At 34.7% G+C, this 21,040-nt stretch overlaps 3 protein-coding genes across 3 annotated transcripts in view; 1 reads left to right on the top strand and 2 right to left on the bottom strand.

The window, feature by feature from the left end:
• Window positions 1-21,040, top strand: part of LOC145968358 (cilia- and flagella-associated protein 298) — a 55,478-nt gene that overhangs the window by 5,476 nt on the left and 28,962 nt on the right. The gene's annotated exons all lie outside the window — the stretch shown is intronic.
• Teh4 (tipE homolog 4 phospholipid transfer protein) lies at window positions 1,563-13,854 on the bottom strand. The gene is made up of 5 exons (XM_083093745.1): window positions 11,068-13,854; window positions 9,955-10,165; window positions 6,335-6,789; window positions 4,652-4,949; window positions 1,563-4,260 (listed from the first exon to the last, which is right to left on the bottom strand). The coding sequence occupies exons 1-5, from the start codon at window positions 11,208-11,210 to the stop codon at window positions 3,979-3,981; spliced, it is 1,389 nt and encodes a 462-aa protein (XP_082949871.1). The 5' UTR covers window positions 11,211-13,854; the 3' UTR covers window positions 1,563-3,978.
• Window positions 15,220-20,309, bottom strand: Teh2 (tipE homolog 2 phospholipid transfer protein). Its single transcript, XM_083093354.1, has 4 exons — window positions 20,060-20,309; window positions 19,736-19,994; window positions 19,412-19,579; window positions 15,220-19,088 (listed from the first exon to the last, which is right to left on the bottom strand). The coding sequence occupies exons 1-4, from the start codon at window positions 20,307-20,309 to the stop codon at window positions 19,043-19,045; spliced, it is 723 nt and encodes a 240-aa protein (XP_082949480.1). The 3' UTR covers window positions 15,220-19,042.

The raw sequence follows: 21,040 nt of genomic DNA, 5'->3' as shown, positions 1-21,040 counted from the left end.
TCCACCTGTCGAATCGGATGTCTAGCAATTCAAAGATCCTTTCTTGCTGGAGAACAAAGGATTAGACTTTCTATTGCGCCAGAATTCTCGATAGAACTTTTCGCCGATATTTAATATCGCTGTTGAATACAATGATCGATCTTGTTCAACAACGACCTTTAAAAACCTTTAAAAGCAACGACTCGTTTTCTTAGGCTGATATATCTGCAAGACAGCATACACGCTATTATATAACGCGATAAATGTACCCACTTTACATGTTCATTATTTTTACAGACTGATATACCTTACATAGTTATATAAAAAAATCAGGAATATAATTCGTCGTTGCAAGTAACGCGAATGCATGACACGTCGATATTAACTCGCTATTTCCAAGCAATAAATTAATAAGAATTTTTGTCTGCTTCACGAAAGCTTGTCTGAATCAAATAATTCCTTCTGTTCATATCACATATTTGTTTACGACGTCCCGACTAAAAATTTCCACCGCTTGGTCGCATTTATATTTATTTATTATTTATTATATATATTTATTTACCGCATCGTTTTAATTTTACGAATTTGCAAACGAGTCCACAATAATCTAATAGGGCGGTAATAATGGTGCGTATTATGAAGAGTCATTCAAATGTCAAGCCATCAACGATTGACAGGACGCACTTGATTTCAATCTGTACTTGTCGCAAATATAGGTCGATGGCAATCCAATTTCATTTTTGTTTTCAACGATACGATCTTGTAAAATGGAAGAGCAAAAATTACACAGCTGGTAATTTAGATAGAGAAGAGCGTTTTAATCATTACATCATGATGTTTTTATCTATATCACATATCTAAATGTCACAATATTAATGTGGATTATCTTCAATGTATATCGGAATCATCTTTTATACTTTGGTATATTAATTGTATATTAAATAATAAAATAATAATAATAATAATATGAACATATAAAAAAATGCATAGTAAAATAATCTATCCTTCTATAAAAATTCCACAAGTTAGCTTCGAGGAAAATTTTTGCATCAGACGCTCCCTGTAATTTCGTGCGAAATTATGGAGAAGTAGAACCGTATTCATTTCGCCAAGGTCAGAAAATGTTCCTCGCTCCATAGATTAATTTGCATGAGCGTATTGCAAGCAGACGGTAGATACGAGAAACATTTCGTTCTTGCGCGGCAAGGCAGAGATACCCTCGACACGAAATGCTTCGCGACACGCGAGTCCCGGCAATATTATTTTATCATAATTCAGCGATGTGGTGCACAATGAAATTTTCATTTTCGCGAGGAAAAAAGTCTCATGGGATACAAAAACTTTCAATTTCTTCCATTATTTTTACGTGGAAAATATCTATATAATTATAATCTCTATAATCGCCCTCTTTTTCCATCGCATTTTATAATTGCGTCGACACACGACATTTATTGTAAATTATTTAGATAATTTTCAAGAGTGCGAATTAATTATACTTTCAATGGAAAGTAATTGAAAGATGATACGGTAGATTGTACGTAAAGAAATTTTATTATTAAATAAAAAAAAGATGATATATGCTTTACACATATATGTCACAAATACCTTGACACAGAGGCAAATATAGAATTATATTAGATTTTCTCTACTATCTCTAAACATAATTCTTCATACATAATTAATCATATGTACATTGTTCGTCATTTGCATATTCATTTGTCGACGATTAATCATCTCGCATTGTTCCTTTAAAAATCGTTTCCCTGTTGATTTATTAATTATTCCAATCATTTACTAATCTCTTTATCTGTTTTGAATGGATGGGGTAAAATATTGATTATGTCATTTCATGGTATATATAATGATTCCGATATATCAAAGGTTGTATTGATGAGTCTTGGAAATTAAAAACGTACATGAAATACAATTTTTATTTACAATCCGGAAAGTCTTTATTTCTGTAATTGAATAGAAATAACAGATATATAACCCTGCGATGTTCATTTCCGGGAATGAAAGAGGTTTTTTGTCTCTCTCTGGTTATAGCATTCGAAGATATTAATAGGTACGCTTTATTGGCTCCATCGAAAGCGGAAGAAGGCACATAGAGTACAGTGACGTTAGAGAAGTCTTTATTTCTTGTATTTCCTGATTATTTCTAGCTACTGCTCTTGCATGTGCGTGTGTATATTTGCGCTCGCGTGAGATTATATTTATTTATCGCCTGTTTTCAAAGCATATACATGAATACCTAGCTGAATGTGTGAGTGTATTTATGCGCATTATCAGTTTTTTTATAAAAAAATTTCAGCTAAAAATTAAAATATATATACAGCTTTCTCTTGATAAATAAATAATATTGTTATATAATTAATACCCAATAAATAATATCGTTTTTATAAGGATAAATATTATATTAAATCAAACTTGTGTTTTTTCTGATAATTAATTAATTATTTATTCGAGGAAAGGAATATTTATATTTGTTTCATTAAAAGTAATATAATATCTTCTTTGTTAGGAATAAAAATGTGAATCGTAGCAATCAACTTAAAAGCAAAAGGTTTTTCAAGAAATTATTATTAAAGTTTATATTTTTAATTAACGCACCTTCATTTATGCGTTCACTTTGTTAATTTTAAGTACTTTGAATGTCCATTATATGACGAGTCATTTTCGATTGACTTTAAACACACGTTAATGTGAAACTAGCACGAGAACTCAAGCAATATCGATTATATAATAAGCGAATATATAAATGTTTCAGTTTCTAAAAGCACATGTACATATTTACATCGCAAAATACGGACATTTACGCATAATATGTGGTATATAATGTACTGTACAATTAATTTAGGCAGTCGTTGTATTCGGAAATGTTCACGTATCGGTATTATTCAGTATATTCAGAGACAGGGAGTTACATGAAATATGGTTATGGTTTTCACCAGCGATATCAGAAATGTCTAATTACAATTCTCTACGATTAACTACAGTAGCATAAATGGTTGTAGAAAAGATACAAATGCGCATGTTCGTTGATAGGCGAATTAAATGAGCGTCATCGTCAGCCTAAATCTATTTTGTACATTAAAGAAGCTTGTTGATTTTATGTGTTGGTTTTACACCGAAATCGCGATTATCGCATAAGAAAGATATCGTTTCATGTAATGCTAATAATAAATATATATATATCTTTTTTTCGGCGTTTATTTATTTATTTATTTATTTTGTCTTTTCGTTGATTAAGAAATTATTGATCTTTCACACTTTATTCATGCGATATATATCGCAGGGGAGCAATTGTTGAACGCCACCTGATCCTTATCATTGACATGTTATTTATTGAAACACGTGGCGACATTAAACAATTATACAATTTTCTATTATATATTTGTTTTATTCCCTTAGTGTTCCCTTGATGTATTCGGAGGCTCAATCTTAATATTAATGTATCGGCGATTAATATCAATCAGTTCCAATCACTTTGTCCTGCGCGCAAACAAAGTTAGCGATACATTGAAGGCAACAGTGAATGTGTATATATATATATTTATTTATTTGATCGATGTATTGCATAACCCTAAGAAGTTCAATAATTAAGTTGGACGCCCAAGAAGGGTTACTTTCGATTAATTTCATTGGCAGAGAAATCACTTGAACTTGAAACTCCATTTCTCGAACATGACGTCGCACACGTATTATTCGTACCATCGCGTATACATCATCAATAATTGCAACTATAGAAAAGTTAATTACACCTCATTGCGGAAGACGACGCTAATGTCCGTCTGAGAACTCAATTCACCTCGCACTCGGAGATTTTACTTTCAAAGTTCCTCTCTCTCTCTCGATAAAGAAATGAATCTATTCAACATGACGAACCTTTAAAAGCTGAGTATCGTTCCTCCTCTAAAAGGAATCCTCAGCCTCATCCATGTCGATCAGTGGCAGCCTTTCATAGCCCAAGATAGCGCCCATACTAACGGGCGCATACTGCTAAAGGGTCATACTTCTGATTTCATTTTCATTAGTCTGGCTTTGAGTGGTGGAGGAGGTAGTAGCCTCCATGAGCCCCTGATCCTCGCCCTCGACTTCCTGCTTGTCGACGCAATATCTGCATCGCATCTTCGCGTCGTCCCCCACCTTGACCGATCGCGAAATGATAATCAGGGTGATCACGCTGATGACGAAGAGTCCAGCCGGCACGATTATGGCGATCAGCAGCTCCATTCGCGTCTTTTTCAGATCGAAACGCGCCACCACGAAGAACGAGTTGTTCTGGACAATATATCCGCGTAAATAATAATTGCAAACTTGAGATGTTAATGTTTTACACTCTAGGATGATAATCAGTGTTTCAATAATTTTCCGATGATTGCGCGCCGTCTTCGCATTTTTCTTTAACTCATCTTTTTATGATCGAGAGAAACGTGCAAAAATTATTGAAGTTTTAATTTTTTTCCAAGAAGAATTATTTTAAAAACACACCCCAGCAAACACCAATATAACAGTTATGTAACAGTTATATTGTTGAGTGGGAAATTACAACTAACAATTATATAAATGTTACTTGGTGTTTGCTGAGACATGTTCTCGTACCTTTTATTTTAATGAAAAATTGAGTCTCGATGGATCGAATTCATCAAATCTTTGAAAGAAAATTCCTTACCTTGTTGTAATAGCAAGGATATCTGCTCTGCGCAGTCTGATTATCGCCATCCCGTCCGTGGGTGAGCAAAAATTGCCTGCACTCGCCTCTCAGGGTGTTGACACATCGCTCAAGATTGATATATAATCGCGAGCTATTATAGATCGTCAGAGACTTTTGCGCCGGGACATAGGCGTTCGTGGGATCCGCCGGATACCGCAAGCTCTTCCCGTAGATTTTTAAGAAGCTCGTGAAATTAATGGACGGTTGGGGGACTTTGATCTCGTTCAGCAAAGTGCCGTTCACGCAATCCTCCGTCCTGCGAGGGTAAACAAAAATATAACGCGTATCAATGACTTATCAGCGCTCGTTGCGTAAAAATAGTGTGCCTTGATGGTGTATTTTTAGCAAGGCTTGCAGAAATAATCGTACACTACTTTATTTTCCGCACACATTATTTGCTAACGCAATTTGTAGGTGTATATCTTCGTAATGAAAAAGTTTGAGTACACTTGAATCTAATATCCTTTGAATCTGATATTTATTTTTAAGGAATCCTATACATGGATTCCCTAAAAGCGGATTGGAGTTAATTATATTTGGGGCAACAGTATCTCGGAGCCAATTACTTTTATTACAGAAACGCGTGTCACTTCTCCGCATTTTTACTTTCTTACGCGAGGGTATTTCCATAGCAACCATTGATCCAGCAGCTGGGTCTCTGATTCGCCCTAATATTTTCGCATACTTATCCCTTCTTATTTCATTGACGGTTCAATGAAATTTCGATCTGTCAGCTGGAATATAACTTGCGAGTGATGAGTCAAATTGTGCTCGTTATAAATTTTATCAATACAGGTATCTACAAATAAAAATAAATATATGTATTATATAAATTTAAAAATGTATATATTATATAACTTTTTATTTTAAAAAAATAATTAAATATATATGTGTACATCCTACAATATACATTTACTAAATACTTTATTGTGATTATATAATAATAATAATGACAAATTTGATGTTTAATTTTATTTAATAAAATAAGAAACAAGAAAATCGGAATTATTTTAATTCATACTGTCGCAATTCTATTTTTGTTCTGTAGACATGAAATGTCAAGGTCCGATTGATCAATACCTATGGCGACACTATAAATCTTTTTTTGATGAGAAGGAGAGTGACAAAGATATTTTCCCCTTTCAATTATTTGATATAGCTCCAGTAGCTATTGCCTGTGAATTCGATTCTTGAGGCTCTCGTCTTTCATTGAGAATCTCTCTATATCATTATATATTCTCGTCTTATATATTATGATTTCTACATCTTCTATTTGAGTATCTCTATTCTATATTATAGATACTCAAATATGACATATGTCAACAAATTTAGGTAAAATCCAATTAAATTAATTGCGATATATATAAAGCTTTTTTAAAAAATTAACGTGTAGCATTTAAAAAAATTAATATTTCCCTTGAATAAAATTATTTGCAATGTACAAATAAAATATTGACAGCTCTCTTTACAATCAATATTATTATAATCTCGTTCATGTTGACGATATTCAATTTTATAGTCTAAACTACGCAGACAATTTGATACAACAAAATTTCAATAAAACTCTTAAGAAAATTCTTAGAAGATTCTTAAAGAGAAATCTGTGATAAAAAATTTTATATTATTATTATTCGTCATTACCTGATGACCTGTTTATCCTTCGTCACCGCGAAACAGCTGGCGATGATGCTTCCGTTCTGCTCGTCCCAGATCTTAACGGGCTTGTCTAATCTGGTACCAGGCAGACTACCGTTTGCCCTGTTCAAAGCCATCCCGCGGGAGCATCTCGCGGAGATGATGCTGTTGTCCTGCATCAGGTAAATGTTGATGTCGCTGGTGGAGATGTTCGGGCAGTATCGGTCGCAGGTGAAGGTGTTCTTGATCTTCGTGCATCTTGAATTCTGACAGCTGAAGAAGCCGTTTAGCTTCATGTTGTCCTTCTCGCTGTCGATGACGACACCGTCGGCCTTAACGTGGCAGAGCATCAGCTCGCTCATGTTCGAACAATGCCCGAGACTACAGTTGAACACGCCCGTCAACATGCTGCACTCGCTGCCGTTGTTGCAGTTGTACTTCTTCATGCTCCCCATGTTTGCCTATTGACATTTCTCATTTTGATCACATTTACCGAATTGAAATTCTTCTCATTATCAATTAAATTATATAATATTAATGAAATAATATACATATATTTTTTCGATAGAGGTGCAATCTTAAATTTAATTTTTTACCTTGCAATTAGAATTATACATATAAAAATTGTTTTAAAAATTTTATGATGTGTGTTTATTGATGGGTGTGTGATTATGTGTGTTTGACAACTGAACCTCGAATTAATTTTAGTTAAAAGGCGAATTCTCTGAAAGCATTTAAAAGTAAAATTTTACTCGAGACCTTCCTTTGAATACCTCACGAATTTTTCACGCGCTGATTTTGCTCTCCCGTTACACAATCGTTACGGAAAAGGTAATTAACATTTTTTATTCCAACGTTTATACACGTGTAATTCCGTTACATGAAATTATTTATATCGCGTAATTAGAACCTCGCTGGTTTACACAAGTTCATCAACATGGTTGCAAAAGACTATGCACTCTATAGTTTATACGGTATATTTTCTCGTCAACGTCATTAATTAAATCCATTACTTTCAGAATGTTTCGGGTCTGTTGGCAAAGCATTAGTGGTCAGCATATACTATGATGCCATGCGCTCCTAAATATTCATATTCTTGCTAGGGCACTCCCTCGAGGATACCTCCCTCTCGCCCCGTTTGCTTGACGTTAGATTGAGATAACGAATGTAACTATTTTTAGCTTCCTTACGCGCGATAACTCGAATTCCCTCACGAACGCCAGCCAATCTTTTTCGGGTCAAACATATATCGAGTTAGAAACAAATCAACAGAACTCGTGACAGAACTCGTGAATTTTGATTGTGTTGGGAATACGAACCACTCCACATATTTAATTAAGCATTATTAAATTTAGCATTAAAATGATTTACGAAAACAGAATTAGTTTTACAGTTATATATCATACTACATTTTATCGTGATTTAATTTTCATGAATTTCGCAGAGTACAATGTTGCCTATAACGCCGTTTGCAAATAAGTTTTCTAATTGGAAACATTGTTGGGACAAGACCGGAAGGTTGTTCCTGATGATGTATCACCATCACAGCGGGGAAAATTTACGTATCATACATCTCTGTCGTTCTTGATGAGCAGCATCTCCATAACGGATCATATTCGCTATAAGTAATTACAATTAACAATGACAAAATATGATATTGTGCAGATAGTGAGGAAGAAAAGTTTTTTTTTTAATTTTTTAAGATCCTCTTGCAATCGATGCATCGCACGCATATCATACGCAACGGATTTTATAGTGGCGTTTTTTCTTCCTGAGAATATTACGAGAAGTTTTCCCTCTCTTTCATGGACTGAAAGCATCCGCTGTTGATTATAATCGATCCTTTGCGATGGTTGATGAACCGTTATATGGGAACGAAGATAAGAATATGAAGTGGGGTAGAAATTGAAGATCTTTCAAGTTAAAGACAAAAACTAGATGCAATTTTTTTTTTATATAATTTTCAGAAATAGGCTAAAATTTTTTTATACACGAATTAAAAAATTTACATTTGCCGATGTATTTGTAGGCATTTGTATTACATTCTGCGAAGTTCGTAAAATTTATATTGCAAAAATATGATATGAATACTGATCCGTTTGAATATTAATTTTTTTTCTTGTGAATCGTTATAGTAGGATTTGAATACTTATTACGGACTCTCTATAACTTTTTATGAATAAAATTAAATTTTATCTGCAAACGATATTAAAACGGATAAAACGCGAATCATCTATCTATGTTAAAGTCGCGAATAATGTAGGTATTTTACATTCCTACCCCTTAAAAAATTTCATCGAGGTGACTAGTATAGCATCGACATTATATTTTAATGATAAATTGCGGGAAATGTCAATGTTATCGAGGATAAAGTTAAAGAGAACGGGGAATTGATCTCCAAGGGGTAGTTTCGACGTATAAAGCAAATTTGCCGTCTCGAGCTTAAGTCGCGAACGCTAGGAATTTGCAATAATTTCTAATAATGCAAAGCCATATTTTATTCGGTTGCAATTTAAATTTTCCGCAATGTTTCCTTCCACCCGATCTCGACGTTTGACGCGGAGAAGAAATTGAACACACGATTTTCTTAGGCAAAAATGTAATATCGCCACGAAATGGAAATGCCCACAAGAGAGGTGCGGAAGCTTACGATCGCGGGTCGGTTGGAAGTGTATTGTGAAAATAAAGTGATCGAAATCCAAGCGAGATAAAGGACGTGATGTCCCCGTCTTTCGAGAAGAATTCTCGTACCTCGTCAAGAGGAAGAAGTTTTCGAGGGGTGGGATCATAACAAGTTGCTCATCATTGTCTTTTCCGAGAATGATTCGCGAAGGATTCTCAAGTTGATTGCGTAATTATCCGAGATTGCACGTTTAATGGAGGTATCAAGCGTACGATCGTGAAACTTTAATATAATATCAGATTTCGTAAATGTTTTCAACCTACCGAGGTTACACGAAGCTTGCTAATGAAATTTCCTACTCCCCCAATTTTTGTTAATTTTAAAACACATTTTACTTTGTAACCTTTTTTAAGGAGAAATAGATTATTAGATTAAAGTAACATTTATTAAATTAATATTTTATTAATATTTTATTAATATTTATTTATTAATATTTTAGATAAATAAATTTATATAATTGTGTTTATGTAACTCTTTTTAATGTATTCGTAGTATCTGATATGAAAACAAGTGGATTAGTAAATGAAACTAATTAATTGAATTAATGTTGAAACAAATAAATTTAATTGAAAAACCCTTCTCTTTTTCCTTCTGATAGTATACTCATTATTTATATTTTTTCAAAAAAATAAACAAGAAAAATTTGTATAAATTTCCATATTCTTGATTCCTATAAAAAATATTTCAAATAAAATTTATATATATTTTAAACGCAAGATGCTTTTTTGTATTATTTTTCGTCAAGATTTTTAAAGTTTCATATTTTGATCTTTCCCATATATTTTAATTTTAGTATTTTTTACATACACGTGATTTAATTTTCCTGTTCTTTTTCTCAATATTTCGAACGCATTTGAAATACACATTTATTCCGAATTTTCTGTAGCACAGTCGATATGACTGTGCCACAGCTTGCAAGCAGAAATGTCGAAGCTCTACGCACCTCGGGGCATGCGATTGTGTTAAACTTGGTACAGTTTTCGAAAATCACGTCGGTGCCGTTACGTCTCACAGTCGCGTGCAGCTGAGCACAAAAGCCGCTGGTTTTCGTCAAGCACCATTCGCCGCAGCTCGCCCAGGCACAATTGTTCACCATCGTGGCATTAACGGTTTGGCACATCACCGGTTCCGGCTCGATACCGATGTGAAAGGCTCTAAAATTAATTATCCGGGATCGTAAATTAACGCGATCATGAATGACCTTAGAAATAACATTTTCATAGCTTCATCTCGAGGTTAAAATTCTCGAGGGGAGAGAGTAATGATCGAGTAGTTTGTCTGGAATAACTCTGCTAAATAACGCTATTTCTGCGGAAAATGAGTATTTCACGGAAAAATAAGTCTGTCAGATTGAAAACGATTGGATAAATTTTGAAAATAATGGAATTGATGCTCGGTTGCAGCGAAAATAAAAATTTCTAATAAAGAGAAAAATTAAATGGAATAAGTAAATAAAAAATAATTCCTAATAAATTAAGTAAAATAAATAAATAAGAAAATTTCTAATAAATTAAATAAATAAATAAGAAACTTTTTAATAAATTAAATAAAATAAATAAATATAATATAAAAAAATTTCTAATAAATTAGAAATTGTGAAAACAATGAAATTGATGTTCGGTTGCAGCGAAAATAAAAATTCTAATAGAAAAATTAAATGAAATAAGTAAGTAAAATAATTTCTAATAAATGAAATAATATAAATAAATAAGAAAATTTCTAATAAAATAAATAAAATAAATAAAGAAGAAAATTTCTTAAAAATTAAGTAAAATAAATAAATATAATATAAAAAAATTTCTAATAAATTAGAAATTATGAAAACAATGAAATTGATGCTCGGTTTCAGCGAAAATAAAAATTCTAATAGAAAAATTAAATGAAATAAGTAAATAAAATAATTACTAATAAATTAAATAAAATAAATGAATAAGAAAATTTCTAATCAAATAAATAAAATAAATAAATAAGAAAATTTCTGATAAATTAAGTAAAATTAATAAATATAATATAAAAAAATTTCTAATAAATTAAGAAATATTACGTGGCTCTTTACCTGTACGATGGGGCGTAGATCGCCACGCTGAGGTAGACCAAGGCCACGCAACTGATGACGAAAGTAAACTGGAAGAAGCATATGCTACCGCAAATCCTGCGATCCTGTTCCGGTATCAGGCGACGCTTCTGTTTCCGGCCCATCGCGTGACACTTTGCGATTTAGATTTATGTGCACCTGTGCCGTTTTGCAAAATTCTCCCCGTTGGATTTTTCCAATTAGCGCAAATTTTAATCCCTTCCGGCTCACAGAAACGTAATAGGCGAGCGTATCTGATAATGACGACGATGATGATGTCGACGCGAACTTGTCGAAGGATTATTCCATCCGTCGAAATTTTGACGTTTGTCCTCTCATCGATCGTGTTACAACGCACGAAAATTAGTTCCCTCCGAATTTGACAGTCTTCCTGTCTTCATAAAGTCGAATGTCGCGTATGTTATATTTCGCCTTCTCTCTCTCTGCAAGTACATGATATAAAAAGCCAGGCGACTTGATGTCGACATTTCATTACTGTCGTAGCGCGTGCGGCTATAGTAGCTTCGTAAAAGTTTAATCGCCGTCTCGCCCGAAGAGAACAACAAGCCAAGAGATCAGTGGACTGTACTAAGAATCGATCGTTCGTAGCGATTCCATTTTTTTCCTTTCGCGACAAAATATTGTTTGCTGGAAATTCAACGAATAAAATATTTCGTTACGGATCTCTTTCTCCCTCTCTCTGTTTACTTCTCCGATACTATCTATCTGTTCGAAAGAAGTTTACGAGGTCGGTCGAGACAGAAAAGTGTGTATGTACGTGTCACGATTCTTCTATCGATTAAACGATTTCGTTGCCGTTCTCTTTACGCACAAACACGCATCGATCATCGTGTCAATTCGTTACAAGATACGCGAGCCTTGAACTTCGAGGACCTATTATTTCCCGAAAAATGGAGGATATTTTTTTTATAATAATAATAATAAAATAATAGTTTTTACTGGATGATTAACGATGAAAATTGAAACACTAATATTCGAATCGAATTAGCGACGCGACACTTAATTAATTCCGTGTAACGCGTTGGCGGTTCTGAATAATACCGCTATAGATCCATGTACGACTCATCAGACACGTGACTCACAATCCTCTGAATCTCCAATTCTACTGAATTCTACGGAAGGGTTGCCCCACTTTTTTGACTGGGATGACCTACGGTGATTTAAGCTGGTGCGCGATTAGCCGTTCGTCGATAGGGCGAAACGTGTAACTTGCAAAGAGGCCTCTTTCTATGTTTACACGGACCCTCCCTGTTCTTTCGCTAAACACGTTCGATCCGCCCGATGCACTTAGAGCAATTACCACGTATTAACTTCATTAACGTCGAGCGACCGCTTGATGATCTTTATGTATAAAAAAAGTCGTTATCGATTTCAGATTCCTGCGTTTTCCATTATTATCGTTAACATTTCATTTATATCGTTGCTGAGAATTCTTGATGATATAATTCGATTCTTCAAACTGATATATTCTTGAAATGAGCATCTCTCTTCAGATGTTTCTTGTCTTACGTAAAATTTCCTTCGATATATTTCTCAAAGTAATGTCAACATTGTTATTCACGCACAGGAAAGTGGCACGTTTCTGCATTTCTCGTATGGAGAAAATCGATCTTTGTGTAAGGGAGAGAAAAAAAGAGAGATGCTTGTCTGGAGGACATCCACGATAGCACGATGAAGTTCTTAATGGTTGTTCCATTTGCGAATAACCTTGAACTAAACGATTATCTTGCCGATAATACCTTTGAGATTCTTATTTATGTCTCGTTAAACAATAGACTATTTAATCGCTTCTCTTCATCTCTTAGGAATGTTTTATCACGTATGCATATCTTTATAATACCTCCTGAGAGGTATTTTTCCTTTATAATACCTCCTGAGAGGTATTTTTCCTTTTTCGTAAAATTAATTATGATTTTTCATGAAATAAAAACTATTGACGGTAACAGGAATGATTCGAAATGTAACTCTTGCAAATTTATTGTTCGTCGATCTGAATTTTTGGGAAGAATTTTGGTTTCTCTTGAAAATTCTGTGAGATCTCTATAACACTTTGCATTGTCTGATTAAACGCAAATATCTACTACTCGTGTAAAACGAGTTTCCAATAAAATCCAAACTGTTTTAACTTTGAGCTTGTCGAGTGTTTCGCCTTTTTTTTAAAGGTATCAAGTATTCCTTCAGAGGAAAAGTTTTTCCGCTCGATCATTGATTTTAAGCTTTTGATACAAGATAACTATATTTTGTCTTCTTGTATAAGAAGATGATGATTCTTTTGCGAAATTTCGGCGATTCTTATCTTGTGAGAAATGCAATCAGATTTGTTCAGTAACTTATTCGTGTTTTTATAAAAATTAAGTGTCTTTGTAAGATGTTCTAAAATTTGTTGTACATTTCGAAATCTTATTGAGATGAATTTTTCAGATCAAAATTGAAAGAGAATCCGCGATGTTTTCTCTACAATAACGTACATTGTTTTTTTTTCTATTCACTTCACTCTTCATTGAAATAATTTACACTTTGTTGATGAGCACACAAGTAATGTTTGATCGCAGAAACCAATCATGTCATTTAATCGCGAGGATTAATCTCATGTGTGCGCGATTAACACGATTTTGGGTCATCGAGGTTGAAGAATAATTTTACGAGTATTTCGGTCCATGATTCGCACAATCGTCTCTTCGTCGCAACTTTTTCATCTCAAGGAAGGGAGTCGCGTTCACGCACCAAGTAGCCATGCGATCAACCAGCTTCGACCACTGTTTGAAAACAAGTCTGCCAGTCGGTGATGCGACTCGCAAGCTCTGTCACACGGAGTTTGCGCCGTGGTATATCACGTTTTTCATGGGGGTGGGAATCACTTCCATGGTGGAATGCCCGAATAAAACGTCGAACCGCAAGTTCAGACTTGCCTCATCCTGTGGTAGGGAAGTCACTCGAGTGTAAAAAAGCAGCTCTTTACGATAAAAAACTTCATAAAATTTAGCAATTTCTATTTTCAGTCTGTCAAACAGTTGTTTCTTATTTTATACTACTAAAGAATAATTCAATTATATATTTAAAATAATTTAGTATATTTTTATATAAAATATAATGCATAAAAATTTATAAGAATATTATTATGCGATTATGCATAAATTTGTAATATAGTGTCTTGCTTAAAATTGAAAGAAGAACATTATTTATTTTTATTATGTAACGATAGATTGATATTTATCATTTTATGTGCATTATTTTTTACTTTCGTTTATTTCGCGTTTACTATTATTTATTTTGTTTAGATTATCTTGTATTTTATAAGCAAAATTGCACCTGTGGGATTGTCAGCAAATAGAATATACAAATATCACGTTATGAAATGTGAAACCACATTTATCGCACATCATAAATTATAAATATAGCTTCATGAAACATAAAGTCAGTCGGTATCTATTTTATCGATTTAGATTCATCCCCTCGATATCAACTCAGTAGGGCGGGGTGTTAGTTCCGCTGAAACAACTATGACCTTGACTGAAAGGTCAAATGTAGTTCGTTTAGTGCTATATAATTCTCGCATAATACATGTAAGAATTTTCCAAGTAATGTTAAAGTTAGGACTTGGTACGTAACACGACTAAATTTTATTTTTGTTATAATAGTACATAGTTTTTAGTAGTTTGTTGGCAAATTTCTCGCACTTTGAAACTATTCTTTTAAATGAAATAATTTTGTTTCTTAAACAACTTCATAATAATTTAATTAAAAAAAAATATATATATATATATATATATTTATTAATAATTTATTTATAATAATTTAATTAAAAATGTATATATATATATATTTATTTATTTATTTATTTTACTTATACATTTTTTATAGTAAAAATTTATATAAATTATGAATATTATATTATGAAATATATATATTATAAAAAATGTTAAAAAAAATGCTGAGAAGCGAAGAAAAATATATAATAGAGATGCATTATTAACATGAAATATACTTTCTATTAAATTTAATTAATTCAATTTACTGATATAGAGGTGAGATAAAAATTAATTTAAAATACTTCTCGAAAAGTGGCATCTGAGGGAAATGATTACGAAGAGAAAAAAATTGGCGCTATTAACAGAAAACGATATCTTTATATATTTTAAACGAAGTCATACAATCTCTTATTTACAATAGTCCGTTTGTATATCGCAGAACGATCACGGTTTATATATATCGTATATATAATGTATGTATTATGTACAATATATATATTTATGATACAGTTACGCGTATGAAGCGGTGAACGATTTGAAAATTTTCGAGTAGAGAGAAAGGAAGCATCTCAAAGAATATATATATATATATATATATATATATATATATATATATAATTTTCTCATTTATATATTATAAACTTTTTTTTGCATATAAGGAAAAAGAGAGAGAGAGAAATAATGTCTCGGTATGATATAAATGTCCAGCTGTAGTAAGTGCGATTACTATTACAGTAGTCAAATAACATTACATATAGGACATATAATATGTAAAGGTAATTTTATATAATGTTTGTATTTTATATAATGTTTGCATGCACGCGCGTTTATATACGAATCGATCGAAGACAAACAGCGCTCGATCGGCTCGATCGTTACTTTCAGATCGAATATAATAGCTAGATCGTAGAATGTATGGAAATATAGAATTTTTAATATCTCGTTTTATTATTCAACTCCGTGCTCGATTAAGTTACTCAGTTAAAATCGCTTGAATAATTCTTTACGCTACTTTTTTTTTCACCCTTGCATATAAATCGTCTGAATATACTAGAATTTGTTCACCTATCTAAGGAGGGATCTTAAACAAATATTTGCACCTTAATTTGCATCTTCCCATACATATAATTCATGATTAGAATAAATTTTCTGATTACATCTAAAATATACATGTGTGTTAATATTTTTCTTTTCATACGGTTTTTAATCAATTTTTCTATTTTTTACTTAAGATAAAATTGGATCGAGAGTTTATCCGAATACTGGAAAATATTGAGAAAATTTCAGGGATTTCGTAGTTTCAAGTTCTTCGATAGAACGAAGCCTTATTTAAGTCAATCCAATAAAAAGAGCCATATCCGCTTGAGATCCCCAGTCTATAATACATGATCTTCTCTCGCAATATTCTATCAAAATGCTGTCTACGACGATTGCGATCGGCTAGTCGGGCTACCGAATTTAATTGGCACTAGAACCAATACGTGATGCGAGAGTCGTGGCTAATACGCGAATCACCGTTTCTAGATTGTCCGCGTAAGCTTTCCTGGTGTTTCGCTCGAAAGCTTGAATTTTAATATCACACAAGAGTTCTAATTCTAACCGAAGATATGAAAATCTTGCGATGACCTCGACGGCAAACTAGATTGCAATTTTTGCAAAAAGCGCGACAAGCGGATACACCGTGAATTTGATTTGCGCCGTCGTTTCGTTGATTGTGAGCATCTTTGAGCAAGAGTCGTCGCGAAAAAGAGTGTACAAGTCAAGCAGGAGTCTTTCGATTTTGCATTTCGATGCTCCGGTCTTTCAAACGCAACTTATTCACCTAAAATCATCTGATCGTTAATTTTGATTTCTTCTTAACGTTACATCGAAATGTATGTCACGCATGATTCAAATTTAACGCTCTCATTTGAAGTTATCCAGATCGTCTAACGATGAAAGAGACTCGGGCAAAATTGCGTTGAGTTAATACGAGATAAAATCGACGGACATCTGCGATTCGTAGACGATCAAAAGCGATCAGTCATAACGAAAATTAGACTAGCAAGCTTCAGGTGGGGAATGAGTGCCAAAACGCAGGGTCCACGGGAAGCTGCTGCCTCGTGGGAGCAACTTCTAACGTCAAGGACACCTAGTAAGGCCGAGTAAGGATTCACAACCATACCAGATGTGAAAGGTTTCCAGTAGGCTTAGAAACGAACGTTATTTAAACGTTCAATCCATGACGTTTTTTAACATAATTCAATTATTAAACTGACAAAGTGAAATACATCTTGAGAAATATAAAGAAATTACTATTTTTAATTATTTACTTTTTCATTCATTAAATTAAATCCAATCATCATCCATAAGATTAAATCCAATTACCTAATATGTACTCATATTGTCTTGTGCACTTTAGTGACGTCATCAATTAAAATTAAAAATAACTTATTATCTACATAGTTGATTCATAATATTTAATTTAATTTTTAATTATTGCTAAGCGATTGAGAATTTAATAATGAAGAACGTTTCGTTTCGTAGCTCATGGAACGTAGCTCGCGCTTCCTTGCAAACAATCAAATTAAAAGTTCTTTTTATATCTCTATATGATTATAAACTATGCGCACGGTACATATCAGCGTTCTCAGGTGCGTTTTTTATGCATTAATTTTATGCATTAATTGCGTAATGCACGCGTATATTCTCTCTTTCGTATATATTTATATATCTTTTCTCTAACTAGAATCCACGATACGTGACTTGCGTCCGCGTACAAAATTCGTAACAACTCTTATATCGATTTCGCGATTGTATTACGATCGGTAATATTCACAGACTTAACTTACGGTCTAGCCTTAACTTACGTTTCTTGGTGCGAAGGCGGATTTTGACAGCTAATCGCGTCGCTCGCTTTTTTTCTCTCATAAAATATATTCGCAAGATTGTCAATATCAGCTGATATCGAGAATGAATTGCTTTCCTTTGACGGAGTCTCTATAAAATGTAAATCAGAACTTTGTTTTCGTTTTGTTACTTGAGAGGATAATTAGATTCTTTTTCAATTTTCGAAATATATCTCGTTTATGCATTTCTGAAACTATGCAAAAGTAATTTGTCTACCTAAGGAAACGAGAACAGAAAAAAATCCGCGCTAATAATTCAGATAAAGAGTGAGAAAGGGATAATTATGTAAATAGTGAAGCGAACAACGCGATTAGCCTGATCAGAGTCCGCGTTGGAGTCCATTTCTTAATGAATTGCGCCGAGCCGCAAGCTCGCACTGCTTCCATCGATACCTCACGAAAGGGCAGCTTACGTGACCTTAATCGTAAATTCACGGCCGTACTTAACTTAGTCTAAACCCGATGCTGCTGTAAAAAAAACCTAAAATCGGTGCCGTTTAAAAACTATCTCCTTTTACTTGAATTATCACGTAAATAGGAAGGCGCGCCTCTATCACGGATTAAGCTCGAAACACGCGGCAGGCCGTCGTTTATTTCCAGAAAATTTCATTACGCAGCTATGCTGTTGAATAATTTAACAGGCATTAGCATTCGATACCGATATTATCCATCGAATATTAATCTGCAATGTATAACGTAATATTTCTTTTCATGAATGCATTATGGCACCGCCATGTATTTCGAGCTAGATATACCTCGTCGAATACTGATAGATGATTGAAGAGTCCGTGCTCTCACACATCCACGACCTACTTTACATCATAAATTTAAGGTCTAATCTTCGTAAGGACTCGCGCGAGCGATGGTCTCCGATTTGTTACTTTGCTAATTTTTATTTATATAAATCCGACATTATCTTTATATCGAATAAGTGCGTACAATTAATCTCAGTGCATAATTATAATCGAAAAAGAGAAAGAGAGAGAGAGAGAAAGAGAGAAATATTTGTATACCATTGGAAACCTAGGCGCATGTTTCATTTATTGAAAGCATGATCCAGAGTAGATTTAGAGAACAAAGTAAGTCGGATGTAACGTTAGAAGCATAGTTTCAAGTGATCTCGTAAGAAGCGAGAACGACGAGACACGTTTGCTCGCCTTCGCAAATTTTTCTTGTCTAAAAAGAAAACGCTCTATTGCTCTCGATTGCTTAAATTTATAAAGTAAAGTACGCTGGAGTCATTCGGAGATTATTTCGCTGGCATCACTCCCGCGCCGGGGGGTGAGCCCTTGGTAGCAGTCAGTATTCCTCTTCGTCTTCCTCGAACTCGTCCTCTGCCAAGATGCTGCAACAGCCAAGACGATGTTAAAAAAAGAGAAGTCGAAATTACATAAGATTACAGAGCAATTGCTTTGACAATTTGAATCTTATAATTTGAATAAAAAATGCTCGAGTGCCAAAAATAAAAAAATATTTGGGAAATATCATGAAATTGAAAATTATTCAATATATGACTTAAGAGAATAAAATGTAAATATTCAAGAGATTCATCGATATTTTGATTTACAGAGATATTCGATTGTCGCCCACCTAAAATTTGAAAAAAAAAAATTCTGTGAAAAGTATGATCTCTGCCAGCCACATCGGGCGATGCATACATACACTTACTCTTCCTTTCTAGCATACTTGTCGATGAGATTGCGACCCGGTCCGCCACAGGTTTTGCCCATGGGCGGGCAATACCAGTAGCAAAGCACGCCGAGCGTCGCGGCGAAGAGCACTATGGGCACGATCAAGGCCAGCACCAAGTGCCTGAGGTTCTCATCCCACGAATATCTGCGGATATAAGATAGATTATACTCTGTGCCAATCAGGAATCGACGTATCATCCATAGACATCGATATTCGAGTGTGATAACTGCCGATATGCACGATCGTTTATGTTGAAGCTGGTACCTCGGCGAGTTTGAATCGCTATCTAATCGATCGTACCTTGCAACAACCGTCTCCGGATGCGTCCTGCTGTAGTAGCAGGGAAATATCTTGCCCATATTCTCGTAGGCGTATTTCTTCGCGAAGGCGGAACAGTTGACCGTGGGCGGGTAACCGCAACCTTCCGTGTTGACGAAGAATTCGGTGTCGGCGACGTCCCACGGCACCGAGCCCTGCGGCTTCGCCACAAACTCCTCGTACGGGAGCCTGGTATAGTTGACCTTAATCTGATGACAACGAATCGCGGCACTGGTGCAACCTACAACGGTGTTAAATCTTGACATCGAGGGACGATGTTCTTAGGGAGAGATCGAGAGGACTCACCTTCCCTGCAACTCGCCCACGAGCAGTTCTTCAGGCCCTCCGCGTAAACGTGACTCGTACTCACGCAGGCAACCGGATGTGGCGAGAAGTCCGCGAGTATGGTGGTTATCGCCGGCTCGACGACGAACGGTATCAGGAACAGGAAGGCGAAGACGGAGAGGATCGCCGTGGTGCCCATACAGAGGGAGGTGTAGAACTTGGCCTTCTCGATCATGGCGCCGATCTTGGACTCCTCCACCTGGACGCCCATTATCACCGTCGATTCGTCGGACTCAATGGTTGCGGCTTTTGTGGGCCACGTGCGGGCCCTACTCGTGACACAAACGACTCGAAGATACTCGAATGATGCGGACAGCCACGTGGCCGATCGAAACGCGTGTTGGGATACGTGCTCTTGTAGTCTTACCGCATCTTGATTCGCATCGTGAGCCTTTCTTATCCGACGATTACAGCGGAAATGGAAATAATTTTCCTCGACTCTCGGAGATGACAGAATATTATATCTGCAACAGATCTGCGATGTTGAAGAGATTGGCTTGAGACTCGAGACACAATCCGAAAATATTCGAACGAGATATGTAAAATCTGACGAGTGCGCTAATCAAAATCGATTAAAAATCAATTTTGTTTAATTCGAATAAAGCAGGACTTATAAGTGTAAAAATTGAATCGACTTGAAAAATTCTCTAAGCTTTGAGTACAATGATTCTTGATATGAAGAAGATCTTCGAGCTTATGTAGGCCGTCGATTTGCGCCGATATTATTATTGGATCGCTCGTATATATCTATTCGTGTACTTCTAATGGTTATGAAATTATTAAGCAAGCGAGTTATCGAGAGCTCGTCCTGAGTCGATCATCCATCGGCGAAGGCGCGTCTCCCGGTTGTTAGTCACTTTTTAGCTATTCGGTAGCTAGGTCACGGCAAATCAATCAGAAAAGGGGAACCTCTTAAAGGACTACAAATGCGTCACGTGTGAA

This window comes from Camponotus vicinus, unplaced genomic scaffold (genome assembly GCF_025532165.1).
Source record: "Camponotus vicinus isolate PSW18456_S1 unplaced genomic scaffold, iyCamVici1.0 SCAF_3, whole genome shotgun sequence".
In the NCBI taxonomy this organism is placed as follows: Eukaryota; Metazoa; Arthropoda; class Insecta; order Hymenoptera; family Formicidae; genus Camponotus; species Camponotus vicinus.
The sequence above is the reverse complement of the archived record's forward strand: the minus strand, read 5'-3'. Positions and strand labels throughout refer to the sequence as shown.

Excerpts from the sequence above, each read along its gene's own strand:
- Teh4 (XM_083093745.1), bottom strand. The coding sequence starts at position 11,210 with ATGGGCCGGAAACAGAAGCGTCGCCTGATACCGGAACAGGATCGCAGG. Across the intron at positions 6,790-9,954 it reads ACACAATCGCATGCCCCGAG|GCAAACATGGGGAGCATGAA; the intron begins GTGCGTAGAGCT and ends AAATGTCAATAG. Across the intron at positions 4,261-4,651 it reads ATCCTTGCTATTACAACAAG|AACAACTCGTTCTTCGTGGT; the intron begins GTAAGGAATTTT and ends TATATTGTCCAG.
- Teh2 (XM_083093354.1), bottom strand. The coding sequence starts at position 20,309 with ATGGGCGTCCAGGTGGAGGAGTCCAAGATCGGCGCCATGATCGAGAAG. Across the intron at positions 19,995-20,059 it reads GTGGGCGAGTTGCAGGGAAG|GTTGCACCAGTGCCGCGATT; the intron begins GTGAGTCCTCTC and ends ACACCGTTGTAG. Across the intron at positions 19,089-19,411 it reads AAGTATGCTAGAAAGGAAGA|CATCTTGGCAGAGGACGAGT; the intron begins GTAAGTGTATGT and ends TGGCTGTTGCAG.